General features: G+C 41.3%; 2 protein-coding genes across 2 annotated transcripts; both read right to left on the bottom strand.

Moving 5' to 3' along the window:
- Positions 1-1,005: 1,005 nt before the first annotated feature.
- LOC123347695 (olfactory receptor 6M1-like) lies at positions 1,006-1,968 on the bottom strand. Its single transcript, XM_044984936.1, has one exon. The coding sequence runs from the start codon at positions 1,957-1,959 to the stop codon at positions 1,006-1,008; it is 954 nt and encodes a 317-aa protein (XP_044840871.1). The 5' UTR covers positions 1,960-1,968.
- A 6,761-nt stretch (positions 1,969-8,729) lies between these two features.
- LOC123347694 (olfactory receptor 6M1-like) lies at positions 8,730-9,665 on the bottom strand. The gene has a single exon (XM_044984934.1). The coding sequence runs from the start codon at positions 9,663-9,665 to the stop codon at positions 8,730-8,732; it is 936 nt and encodes a 311-aa protein (XP_044840869.1).
- Between the last annotated feature and the right edge of the window lie 4,021 nt (positions 9,666-13,686).

The raw sequence follows: 13,686 nt of genomic DNA, 5'->3' as shown, positions 1-13,686 counted from the left end.
TAAACTATGGACTAAGAGACAGGAAATTAGAAAAGCCTGAAATCTACTTACCCTACCAGACTGACAGAACGTTACAGAGATAGACAGATTCTGGTTCATTTCCTGGGTATGTTTTACAGAACAGTCATTAGAAAGAATATGAGTGGAGAAAAGATTGTAATGTCAAAGAATTTAACTTAACATTGGGAGACTGATTCATGCTTTTTCACCAATTGTTGGATGCTGCTCTTATGTTCCTAGAAAAGAGAAAGAGAACTGAACCTACCATAACAAGGAGAAGTTAGATCAGATACCACAGGGATCTTTATGCTAGCATAAAAATGTAAAAAATTCTCCAATTCTTGGAGGGTATAAAAAAGACTGGATGACTTTCAAAAGGACATATTTTGTAACTCAAACACAAGTATTGTGCCCAGCACAGAATTACTGGGTGAAATTCTATTTTCCATCCCATAGAGATGTTCAGTCGGAAAATAATTGATTAGTAGATAGATGCCTACTGGGAATCAATGGTAGTTCAGTGCCCAGGCACTTCTGAAAATCCCACTAGATATACACTTGTTTTTTTGGTGCCTAAATTCTTTTGAAAATTTGGTCTTAAGTTACACAGCTACATTAAGATTCATTGGAATTTGGGCACCTAAACCCCTTAGCTCATATGAAAAGCTCAGCTTTTGTTCCTACTATCCTGAATCTTGTTAGGAAGGAAAATTGGTTTTAGAGGATTGGCGTGCTAGTCTTGGACTTTGCTCTGCTACTGTCAATGCTGCATTTGTTCTGTGGATAATTGTACATTGATCTCAAATGTCTGACAGTTCTGCACTTTCAAGAAATGCTAAATTATTTTAATTGTTTCCATGAACATTAGAATTGACTAAATGTTTATTTATGAAAAATATAACTGGAGAAAGGTCTATTACACAGAACTGCACTAGACATTAACAGATTGACTCATGCCCTCTCATTATCATTTTGTTGCTTTACTTGTAGCTATCCAGAAGCATTTCACAGATTGGGGAAAAACTTTGTTGTGCTACGACTAAAGGTTTCTCCCAGGGCGAGTTTCACAGTCTTGTTTCTGAGGCTGTAGATAAAGGGGTTGAGGAAAGGGTACAGTACAGTGTTCAGCAGAGCCACCCCTTTGTTGACATCTGAGGAGAAACTTCCTGAAGGCCTGGCATACAAAACAATGCAGCTTCCATAGACAACAGCCAAAGCTGTGAGGTGGGAGCCACAGGTAGCAAAAGCTTTCTGTCTGCCTGTGGCTGTTGGGATTCGCAGAATAGAGAAGAAGATGCTCACATACGACAACATTATCAAGCATAATGAACTCAGCACTATAGTTGTGCTCAAAATGGAGTCTTCCCTCCTAACCCCACTGGTGTCTGTGCAGGAGAGTTGGAAGAGGGGAGAATTGTCACAGAAGAAATGATTGATCACATTTGACCCACAGAATCTCAGCTTTGAAATCAGGAGCATCCGTACACTTATGACTGTGAAACTTCCCAGCCATGAACCAAGGACTAGCTGGATGCAGAGTCTCTGCGTCATGATGGTGGCGTATTGCAAAGGGCGGCAGATGGCAACATAGCGATCAAAGGACATGACCACTAGGAGGCAGAACTCTGTACCACCCAAGGCAAAATAGAAATATGACTGGGCCATGCAGCCATTGAATGAAATGGTTCTGCTGACTGACAGAAAGTTCAGCATCAGCTTAGGGCTTGTGACCGAGGTGAACCAGATTTCCAAGAAGGACAAATTGGCGATGAAAAAGTACATGGGAGAGTGGAGTCGGCGATCCACCCACACTATGAAAATGATGACCACGTTGCCCGTCACTGTGAACAGATAGGTGAGGAAAAGAACCAGGAAGAGTAAAATTTGCAGTTTCTCACGAAGGCTGGAAAATCCCAGTAGGATGAACTCAGACACAGTCGTTTCATTTCTATCCTCCATGTCCAACGTCAGCCTGGGCTGTAGAAAGAGTAAAAGTGAAAATAAAAGGCATTTTCACAGATACAGTGATATTAATGCCAGAGGGAACCTTGTTAGTTTCTAATCTATGTTCATAGTCATATGACATAGGATTTTACCTAGTAACTCCTCCGTTAAACCCTAACTTGTTGCCATGACCTGCTCCTCCCTGGGAACACCCTTATTCAACACCACGTTTGGTACTGCAGCCTTTTGACCCCTCTAAACTTCCCCTACTGATGTTTGCAGCTAAATAAAAGTTGCCGTTTTTTTCCTAATTCTATTTCAAGGGCCCTGCAGGTCGTTTTAAAAAACACCGACAGACTGTGCCCCTGAGTTCTGTTTGAAAAACCAGTAATCTTGTATTTACCCTGACCAAACTTACATATAGACAAAGAATATGGTCACCTTCTAGTTTCACGCTGCTAGTGAAGTCAGATTGTATCAGAGTCTGGCAGCAATTCCCTTCCTGATCAGAGTCCAGGCCCCTGAATGACCTCTTTGATCCAGCTCCCCCCGTCCCCAAGAGACAACTGGTGACCCTTTAAATAAATGAATGAAAACAAATAAGCCATCCGGGATTCCAAGCCTCTGTGAGTCTGAGCATTCAGCAGCATCGATTCTTTCTGGACTTTTTTTTTTTTTTACAACGTACTCCATCTTAGATTCCAGGGCCTGAGGGAACCTCTCTGATCACTCTGATCATCTAGTCTGATAACATATTTAACTCCAGCTGTTGAATGTCCCAAAATAATACATTTTGAATTAGAGCCTATCTGTTAGAAAGACACCTAATCTTCATTTAAAAACTACTAGTGTTTGGAGAATTGTAAATTGTTCAGATGGTTAATTCCCCCTCTCTATTCCAAACTGTGCATCTTTTTTGCGGTCTGAATTTTTCTAGGTTTGACGTCCAGTCATTTGACCTTGTTATACCTTTTTCTGCTACGCTGAAATATTTGTTCTTCATGTACGGACTTACAGACTGGGATCAAGTTACTTCTTTGTTAAGTTGAGTATATTGTACTCCTTGAATACAACACTCTCAGGAATGTTTTCCAAATCTTTAATCAGTCTTGTGACTCATCTCTGAACCTCCCCAATTCATTAACATCCTTCTTCAACTGTGGACTCCAGAACTAGACACAAGTATTCCAGCAGCGGTTGTGCCAGAGCCAAATACAAAGGAAAAACAACCTCTCTTCTCCTTCTCAGGACTTCCTGTGTTTATACCCAAAGATGGCATTCACCTGTTTGGCCACAGGACCGAGCTAGGTGCTCATGTTCAACTGATTATTCACCATGACCTCTCAGTCTTCTCAATCAATTTTCCTTAAGATTTAGTCTATAATACATCTCACACAATGCAATTTCAAGTTAACATAGTCCACTCTTCACATTTATGCTTGACCTGAAGCAATATTTTTCAACCTTTCAAAGTGGGCAAACCTTTAATCAAAGTAAAAAATATTCACAACCCCATTATATTTCCTAGAAAGAATAAAATATTTATCAATGATAACAATAAGCCTATTTAATACAACTACTACATTTGAGCACAGAAACTGAATCTTTTGATGACCCCCAATATAGTCTGTAAATTTCATTTTCTTTGCATCAGATTTATAATAAAAATGTCAATCCCTCACAAATCCCCCAATTGCTTTTCATGTCACCACCCTCAGAGCAAACAACCAATTAGTTGTCCAAAAAAAAGATCTAATTTGCTTTCAGCATCACAAACCATAAAATTGTATCTAGTAATATCTCAATTAAGTCCACAACTTGTGGTTGAAGTAGAGAATATCTTTTAAAAAGATATTCAAACTCCATTTAAAGTCTTTATGTGATGGAATATCCACCACATCTCTAGGTAAATTCTCCCAATAGTTAATAATTCTCACCCTTAAAAATGTGCACCATTCTTCTTGTTTGAATTTCTCTATCCTCACCTTCAAATCACTGGATACCTTTTTCTGATAGTTTAAAGAGTCTTCTACTATCAGAACTGTTTTCCCTAAGTAGGCACTGGTATGCTATGAAAAAGTCATGTATGTAGTTTTTCTTAAATAATCTAAATAGATTGAGCTTCACTACTGTATTCTATTGCTCCAGCACTACATCTACCTTCCTGAATTTTACCTTTGTACACCTTTTCTACAGCAGTGACATAACTAATGTGGTAGCTAAAGACCCACTTGAAGAAGCCATATGGACTGAAGAAGCTCAATCTATTTAGCTTAACCAAGAGGAGTGTAAGGGGTGACTTGGTTAGAGTCTAGCATATTAATTTGGGATGCAGGTGGGCTCTTCCACGTAGCAGAGCAATGCATAACGTGATCCATTGAATGGAAGTTGGAACAAGACAAATTCACTCTGGAAATAAGATGTGCATGTTTAAGAGGGCAAATAATTAACAACTGGAACAACTTACCGAGAATTATGGTGGAGTCTCCATCAGTGACCATTTTTTCCTCTGGGAATTTTTGGTGGGAATTTCTATGGCTTGTGTTAAAAAGGAGACTGGCCTGGATGTAGACAAAGCTCCCTTCTAGCCTTCTAATCTATGAATTTATGAACCACAGAACAGCATAGGCATAGCCGTACCATAGTTTCACATCTTTACCTTTCCAGACTGACCAAGCAATTGATGCTGTCATTTAGAAAAGAAACAGAAAACACTTTCCCCTTTCTCTGAAAATCTCCCTCTCTCTCTGTCTCTGTTGCTCTCTCAGCATCTCTCCTTCTCTGTGCATCTGGAGAAAATCTTTGCCTTCTCCCATTCTATAAATAAGATTTGAAAGTGTGATGATTTCATCTGAGGACTGGCAACACCAATAGAAAATTACCAGAGGCAAGAAATCTCCTAGGACAACCTGAAATGCATGATCAAATTGAACACAAAAACGGTCATCTTTATGGCTCAGATTTTTAAGATGACTAAGGCAGTTAGGTACAGAGCTCCCATAATCTTTCCATGGGATTTAGGTGCTCAAATCCCTTATGAACCATTGATAATCCCACCATAAACTGTTAAGGGAGAACTGGGTGATTAATTCAACTTCTTTGAATTTCGCAACTTTTCATTTTTTTCATGATTATTTCCATCAGAGATTGGAATCATGCTGTCAAAGAAAACTGAAATATATTATTCTTAAACATGCATGAAGTTCTTTACCCATTTGCAAACCTTTCTGTTGATCATGTTCTAAAATAAACAGATTGTAGGTGGAATGACAGAGTAATGTGTATTTGAGAGTATAAGTGTGTGAATAATGGTTTTTGCAGATAGCTGGTAACTGAAAAAAATAAAAATAATTTTTGGTGCAACTTGAAACTAATGGGAAAAAAATTTTGGTGAATGCAAATGGTAAAAAAAAAACCCTGCACATTTCTTTTGAGGCAAATAAAAAATTGAAGTGTATAGCTTTGAATATTGACCCCATAAAATGTTTTTTTTTAAATCAAAGCAATGGAATTTTGCACTGAAAAACAGAAACATTTCATGTGGAAAATGCTGCAATGAGACATTTTGATTTTTTTTAAACAAATGGCTAATACACTTCAGTGAAACCAACATGAATTTGCAAAACCTGTATGTGTTGCTAAATGTGAATTTGAGACCAAAAATAGTTTCAGCCACCAAAGGTCACTCACTTCTATTTCTGAGCTTCTGGATGTGTGTTGTGCCATTTTTTCAATGTGAATCACTTGATATTGAGATGGGACAGGATGACATTCCCTTTAGCAAATCAAATGGAAATATTGTTCTAATAGCAGACTGCTAACAGTATATTTTGGAGGCCAAGAACAGAGAACAGGTTATTATCCAAAGATACACAGAAAGACTGGGGAAGTTCGGTGCAGTCTCCCAGAGAAACCTGTCTATAATAAGTTACTTTTTAAAAAAAGGAATGTAGCAAACCCAGAATATTGTACACCAGTCAGCCTCACTTCAACACCTGGAACGATATTGGAACAATTTGTTAAACAATCCAAGTGCCAGCACTGAGATGACACTAGTGAAATAAGGAATGGCTGGCGTAGATTTATCACGAACAAATCTTGTCAAACAAACTTAATTTCCTTCTCTGAGAGGTTTAGTGTCCCTGTAGACCAGAGTTTCTCAAAGAGGGGCAGGGACGTGCCTGTGGGAGGTCCACCGGAGCCGCGGGACCAGTGGACCCTCCGCAGGAACGCCTGCAGGAGGCCCACCGGAGCCGCCTGCTGCCCTCCCAGCAACTGGCAGAGCCCAAGCACGTGCTTGGCGTGCTGGGGCCTGGAGCCGCCCCTGAAGAGGAGTCGCTGCTTGTGTAGGGAAAGCCACTCGCGGGCCGGGCCGGTGTGTTTACCTGCTCCGTTCACAGGTCTGGCCGATCGCGGCTCCCACTGGCCATGGATTGCTGCTACAGGCCAATGGGAGCTGCTGGAAGTGGCGGCTGGTAAGTTCCTCGGCCCGCGCAGCTTCCCGCAGCTCCCATTGGCCCGGAGCACCGATCTGCAGCCAGTGGGAGCCACGATCGCCCAAACCTGCGGGCGGGGCAGGTAAACACACTGGCCCAGCTGCCAGGCGCTTTCCCTACACAAGCGGAGACCCCTCTTTGAGAAACCCTGCTGTAGATAGAGGAGAAGCAGTAGACAGGATCTACCTAGATTGTAGTAAGGTTTTTGACACAGCCCCACATGACATTCTCATAAGCAAACTAGGGAAACAGAGTCTAGGTGAACTTACCCTAAGGTGGGAGCACAACTGGTTGAATGACCATATCCAAAGAGTAGTGATCAGTGGTTCGCTGACAAACTCGGAGGGAGTATCTAGTGGAGTCTCCAGGGGGTCAGCCCTGGCTTTGGTACAGTTCATTATTTTTGCTGATGACTTGCATAATGGAGTAGAAAGTATGTCTATAACATTTGCAGATGACACCAAGCCATGATGTGTTGCAAGTACTTTGGAAGTCAGGGTTAGAATTCAGAACAACCTTGACAAATTAGAAAATTGGACTGAATTCAACAAGATGAAATTCAATAAAGAGAAATGCAAAATATTTCATTTAGGAAGGAAAAATCAAATGCAAACCTCCAAAATGGGGAGTGACTGGCTAGGGGGTAGAAGTGCTGAAAAGTATCTGGGGTTAATACTGAATCACAAACTGGATATGAGTCAATAATGTGATGCAGTTGTTAGAAAGGATAATATCATTCTGGGGCCTAGTAACAGGAGAGCTGTACATAGGAAATTGTGGGCAATTGTCCCACTCTACTTGCACTGGTGAGGCCTCAGCTGGAGTACTGTGTCTAGTTCTGACCCACCACATGGTAGCAAAGGGTGGATATAATGCAGTAGAAAGTGCGTCTATATAATTTGTAGATGGCATCAAGTTAGGAGGTGTTGCAAGTACTTTGGAAGACAGGATTAGAATTCAACGTGACCTTGATACATGAGAGCATTGGTGCTTTCATTTCAGGACCTCCATTTTTTGCGGCTTAAGAGATAGCTAAGTGGTTTGAGCATTGGCTTGTTAAACCCAGGGTTGTAAATTCAATCTTTGAGGAAGCCACTTAGGGATCTCGGGCAAAAATCAGTACTTGGTCCTGCTAGTAAAGGCAGCAGGCAGGACTTGATGACTGGTCCCTTCCAGTTCTAGGAGATAGGTATATCTCCAATTATTATAATTTGTATTCCAGATTTCAAGTGTAAGTGTGAAAATATTTTTTCCTGACAGTACTTATTACTATGGGTGAAACAGAAAAGCAATGTGAAATTTAGAGCATCGGAAATGCTTAGTCAATCTGGTACAATGAGAATGGAAGACGGGGGGGGCTAATGGGAAATCTAGAACTACATTTCATGGATCCAAAATGTGTTCTCCTTCTGCATCAGAATGAAACCAAGACCTTTTGTCATTTATTAGGAAACAGTTTTGCTGTTCAGGATAGTGTTGTTGGTCAATTCTAGAAAGAAAAACAGCATTGATCCTGGAGGCCAATGTCTTGGATTCTGGCTTGGAACTGGAGAGGCTCAGGTTCCAATCACTATTTGGCCTGATTTGAAGCTGGGAGTTGTACAGGTGTCTTTCACAGGATCTGCAGTTAAAGAATCTCTCTCTAACAATTTGTTCTATATCCTCCATACCGTGACTAACATTTTACTGCTACTGATAAACAGGATGGAAATCTGAACTCTCACCTCAGAGATAGTAGGCTATTGCATGTTTCTCTCTACAGACTAGGATATTGATCCATTGGATTGGTGAGCAAGACTTGGACTCAAAAATCCTGACTTCAGAGCCTACGTCAGCCACAGATTTTTTTTCAGACCTTAGGCAACTCAGTTCTTATACCCTTGCCTTAGTTATTTAGACATAAAAAATTCAGACAGTGTTGTCCTACCCCACAAGAGTGTTGTGACATTTGCAGAAGCTGCAGTGATAACTAAAGAAGGGGTGTACAGACATCTAGTGCCAAGTGCTACTGAAAGTCGTGTAATTAAAGGAAGTTTACTCTGCTACTCTCAATGAAGTTTGAGTTCTGTGGATGATTGCACATTGATTTCCAGGGTCTGACAATTCAGCACTTTCAAGAACAGCTTAATAATTCTTAGCATTTCCTTGAACACTAGCATTCAATGAACCTTTATTTATTAAAAAAACACCATGTGAATCATTACACATAACTTGGCCACACATTAGCAGATAGATTCATGCCTTTCTATGATCCCTCCATTGCTTTGCTTGTATCTGTTTGGAAGCATGTCACAGATTGGGGAACAACTTCACAGTGCTCAACTTAAACGTTTCTCTCAGGGCGAGTTTTACAGTCTTGTTTCTGAGGCTGTAGATGAAGGGGTTGAGGAAAGGATAGAGTACAGTGTTCAGCAGAGCCACCCCTTTGTTGACATCCGAGGAGGCACTTTCTGAAGGCCTGACATACAAAACAATGCAGCTTGCATACCCAATTGCCAAAGATGTGAGGTGGGAGCCACAGGTAGCAAAAGCTTTCTGTCTGCCTGTGGCCGTTGGGATTCGGAGAATAGAGAATAAGATGCTCACATATGACGACATTGTCAGGCATAGTGAGCTCAGGACTAGGGTTGAGATTAGAATGGAATCGACCTTTCTAACCCCACTGGTGTCAGTGCAGGAGAGTTGAAAAACAGGTTCGTTGTCACAGAAGAAATGGTTGATCACATTTGGCCCACAGAATCTCAGCTTCGAAATCAGGAGCATCCGGAAACTCATGACCATAAAACTTCCCACCCATGAGCCAAGCACTAGTTGGATGCAGAGTCTCTGTGTCATGATGGTGGCGTATTGCAAAGGGCGGCAGATGGCAACATAGCGATCAAAGGACATGACCACTAGGAGAGCTAACTCTGTAGCACCTAAGGCCAAATAGAAGAAAGTCTGGGCCATGCAGCCATTCAGTGAAATGGTTCTACTGACTGACAGAAAGTTCAGCATCAGCTTAGGGCTTGTGACCGAGGTGAACCAGATTTCCAAGAAGGACAAATTGGCGATGAAAAAGTACATGGGAGAGTGGAGTCGGCGATCCAGCCACACTATGAAAATGATGACCACGTTCCCTGTTACTGTGAACAGGTAGGTGAGGAGAAGAACCAGGAAGAGGAAAATTTGCAGTTTCTCATCAAGGCTGGAAAATCCCAGTAGGATGAACTCAGACTGTTCCATTTCTTTCCTTCATGTCCAATATCAGCCTTGTCTGTAGAAAAAGTAACAGTGAAAATACTATCATGCCTTTTTCACAGATTCTTGGATATTAAAATGAGATGGAAGTTTGGAAGCTTCTGACTCTGTCCATAGCATATGACATAGGATTTTACCTAATAACTCTTCCGTTAATCTCCCAACGTGCTGCCACAAGCTGCTCCTCCCGGGGAACACCCTGGTTTTCAACACCAGCATCCCAAATTTGGTACTTCAGCCCCTTTACACGTCTACTGTTCCTCTCCCGCTGCTTTCAGGGAAATAAAGGATGTGGGTTTTTTCATAATTCTATTTCAAGTGCCCTGCAGGTCATTTTAAATCCCACTGACAAACTGTGACTCTGAGTTCTGTGTTTGAAAAACCGGTAATCTTGTCTTTAGCCTGACCAACCATAAATATAGACATAGAATTCGGTCACCTTCTATTTTCACACCACTAGTAAAGCCAGATTTTATCAGAGTCTGGTAGCAATTCCCCTCCTGATCAGGGTCCAGCTCCCTGAATAATCTCTTTGATCCAGTTCCCTCTGTCCTCTGGAGGCAACCGATGACCCTTTAAATAAATTTAAAAAAAAATCCAAATCAGCCCTCCAGGAGCCCAAGCCTCTGAGTCTAAGCTTGCAGCGGTATAGATTCTTTTGGAGATTTTTTTTTGTACAACATACTCATCATAGTGGTATCTTCTGGCCCTGGAATCTATGGTCATCTAGTCTGGCCTCCTATATAACTTCAGTCATTTACCTTCCCCAAAATAATGCCTTTTGGATTAGAGCCCATCTATTAGAAAAACACCTAATCTTGATTTTAAAATTAACAGCTCTGGAATATCCACCAACACACTTCTTCAGATGGTTAATTCCCCTTACCAGTCAAAAATGGGCACCTCAATTCCATGCTGAATTTCTCTAGCTTTGACTTCCAGTCATCTATCCTTGTTAAACCTTTCTCTGCTACACTGAAATATTGGTTCTCCAGGTAGATACTTACACACTAGGATCAAGTTACCCTTTACGTTTCTCCCTGTTCAGCTGAGAATTTTGTGCTCCTTAAGTGTAACACTCTAAGGAATGCTTTCCTAATCTTTACTCATTCTTGTGGCTCATCTCTGAATCTTTTCTACAATAATCTAAATAGACTGAACTTCACTGCTATCTTCTATTGCTCCACCATTCCAGCTACCTTTCAAAAACGTTCCTTTTACCCCTTTTTTTCTACAGCAGTGACATAACTAATGCAGGAGCTAAAAACCCATTTGAGTAAGCCCTATAGACTCAAAGAGCTGAATCTATTTAGCTTAAGAAAGAGAAGTGTAAGGGGTGACTTGGTTAGAGTCTGAAGTCTAGAGTCTAAAGTCTAAAGTACGAAGTTGGGAAGCAAGTGGGCTCTTCCCTCTGGCAGAGAAAGGCATAACATGATCCACTGGATGGAAGTTGAAACAAGACACATTCACTCTGGAAATAGGGTGGACATTTTTAAGAGGGAAGATAATTAACAATTGTAACAACTTGCCCAGGGTTATGGTGGAGTCTCCATCGCTGACCATTTTTAAATCAAGATTGAATGTTTTTATATAAAAGATCTGCTCTAGGGAATTTTACCAGGAATTTCTATGGCCTGTGTTATAAAGGAGACCAGCCTAGATGATCACAATGTTCTAGCCTTTTAATCTATGAATTACGAACCATGGGACAAGCAAAGGAATAGCCATACCATAGTTTCATATCTTTACCTTTCCAGACTGGCTGAGCAATGGATACTGTCATTTAGAAAATCAAAAGAAAACACCTCTCTCTTTCTCTGAAAATCTCTCTCTGTCTCTGTTGCTCTCTCAGAATTTCTCGTCTGTGCATCTGGAGAAAGTCTTTGCCTTCATTCACTTTATAAATAACATTTTGAAAGTGTGATGTTTTCATCTGAGGTCTTGCAACACCAGTGGGAAATTACCAGTGACAAGAAATCTCCTAGGACAACCTGAGATGCATGATCAAATTGAACACAAAAATGATCAACTTTAACTCTAAGGTTTTTAAGAAGGCTAAGTCAGTTAGATGCAGAGTTCCCATGATCTTTCGATGGGATTTAGGTGCTCACATCCCATAGGGATCTTTGTAAATCCTACCATAAACTGTTAAGGCATAATTGGGTGATTAATTCAGCTTTTTTTAATTTCCCAACTTTTCATTTTTTTCATGATTATTTCCATCATAGTTTGGAATCAAGCTGTGAAAGGGAACTGAAAAATATTACTCTTAAACAGGCATGAAGTTCTTTGCCCTTTTTGAAAACCTTTCTATTGCTCATATTCTAAACAGGGATTGGCAACCTTTGGCACGTGGCCGCTTTGTTTACCTGCCACATCCGCAGGTTCGGCCGATTGTGGCTCCCACTGGCTGCGGTTCGCTGCTCCAGGCCAATGCGGGTTGCAGGAAGCAACGCGGGACGAGGGATGTGCTGGGATTATTTTCACTGACTTGTATAATGGAGTAGAAAGTGTGTCTATAAAATTTGCAGATGACACCTGTCACGGGTTAGACCACAGAACCACCCTTGGGAGCTGCCACCCGATGTGCCAAGACTACCTCTACCCAGGGCCGGTTCCAGGCACCAGCTCATCAAGCAGGTGCTTGGGGCGGCAACTCCGGAGCGGGGCGGCACTTTCAGGGATTCAGCGGCAATTCGGCGGAGGGTCCCTCATTCCCGCTCGGAGCGAAGGACCTCCCGCTGAATTGCCGCAGATCGCGATCGCGCCTTTTTTTTTTTTTTTGGCTGCTTGGGGCAGCAAAACCCCTGGAGCCGGCCCTGCCTCTACCCCTGCTTTCCCTGCCAGCTCAGAGCTCCAGCACCCTGTCTTGCTGAGCCAGACACACCCGTCTGCTCCAACAAAGACCCAGGGTCTGAATTACTTGCCCCAAAGCTGCAGGTTTACCTGAAAGCAGCTAACAGAAGTGTTCCTGTCTTTAACACCCAGATGTCCAACTCCCAGTGGGGTGTGATTCCAAATAAATCCATTTTACCCTGTATAAAGCTTATACAGGGTAAACTCATAAATTGTTCACCCTCTATAACACTGATAGAGAGATATGCACAGGTGTTTGCTCCCTCAGGTATTAATACATACTCTGAGTTAACTAATAGGTAAAAAGTGATTTTATTAAATACAGAAAGTAGGATTTAAGTAGTTTCAAGTAGTAACAAAGAGAACAAAGTAAGTCACCAAGCAAAAATAAATTAAATGCACAAATCTATGTCTAATCAATCTGAATACAGATAAGATCCTCACCAGTTCCAGAATGCTCCCTTTTACAGACTAATCTCCTATTAGCCTGGGTCCAGCAATCACTCACACCCCCTGTAGTTGCTGTCCTTTATTCCAGTTTCTTTCAAGTATCCTGGGGGGTGGAGAGGTTCCCTCTTTAGACAACTGAAGACAGGGGTTTAAATAGACTTTCTCTTGTGAGTGGAGACCCCCTCCTCCTTCCTGTGCAAAGTCCAGCTCCAAGATGGAGTTTAGCAGTCACCTGGGCAAGTCACATGTCCACGCATGACTCAGTTTTTACAGGTAGCATCCATTGTTTACATGCTACCTTGAATGTCCTCAAGTAGACTTCTTATGTGGATTGGAGCATTCCAAGATCCATTGTCCTTTAAGTGTTTCTTCATTAGGTACTTAATTTCAACATTCCTTTCTCCACAAACTGACCAAATGCTCTACTAAGGTTATTTAGAAATCAAGCCAGTACACAGCCAACATTCATAACTTCGAATACAAAAATGATACATGCAGATGAATAGGATTAATAGATTCAGTAGATCATAACCTTTACAGAGATATGTTACATGGTATATGTAGCATCAAACACATTCTAAGCATATTTCCATAAATGCCTTATGGGAGGTACCATCACAACACCAAGCTTTGATGTGTTGCAAGTACTTTGAGGGACAGGATTAGAATTCAAAACAACTTTGACAAATGAGAAAATTGG

This window comes from Mauremys mutica, chromosome 13 (genome assembly GCF_020497125.1).
Source record: "Mauremys mutica isolate MM-2020 ecotype Southern chromosome 13, ASM2049712v1, whole genome shotgun sequence".
In the NCBI taxonomy this organism is placed as follows: Eukaryota; Metazoa; Chordata; order Testudines; family Geoemydidae; genus Mauremys; species Mauremys mutica.
Note: the sequence above shows the minus strand (reverse complement) of the source record. Positions and strands in the feature narration are given on the sequence as shown.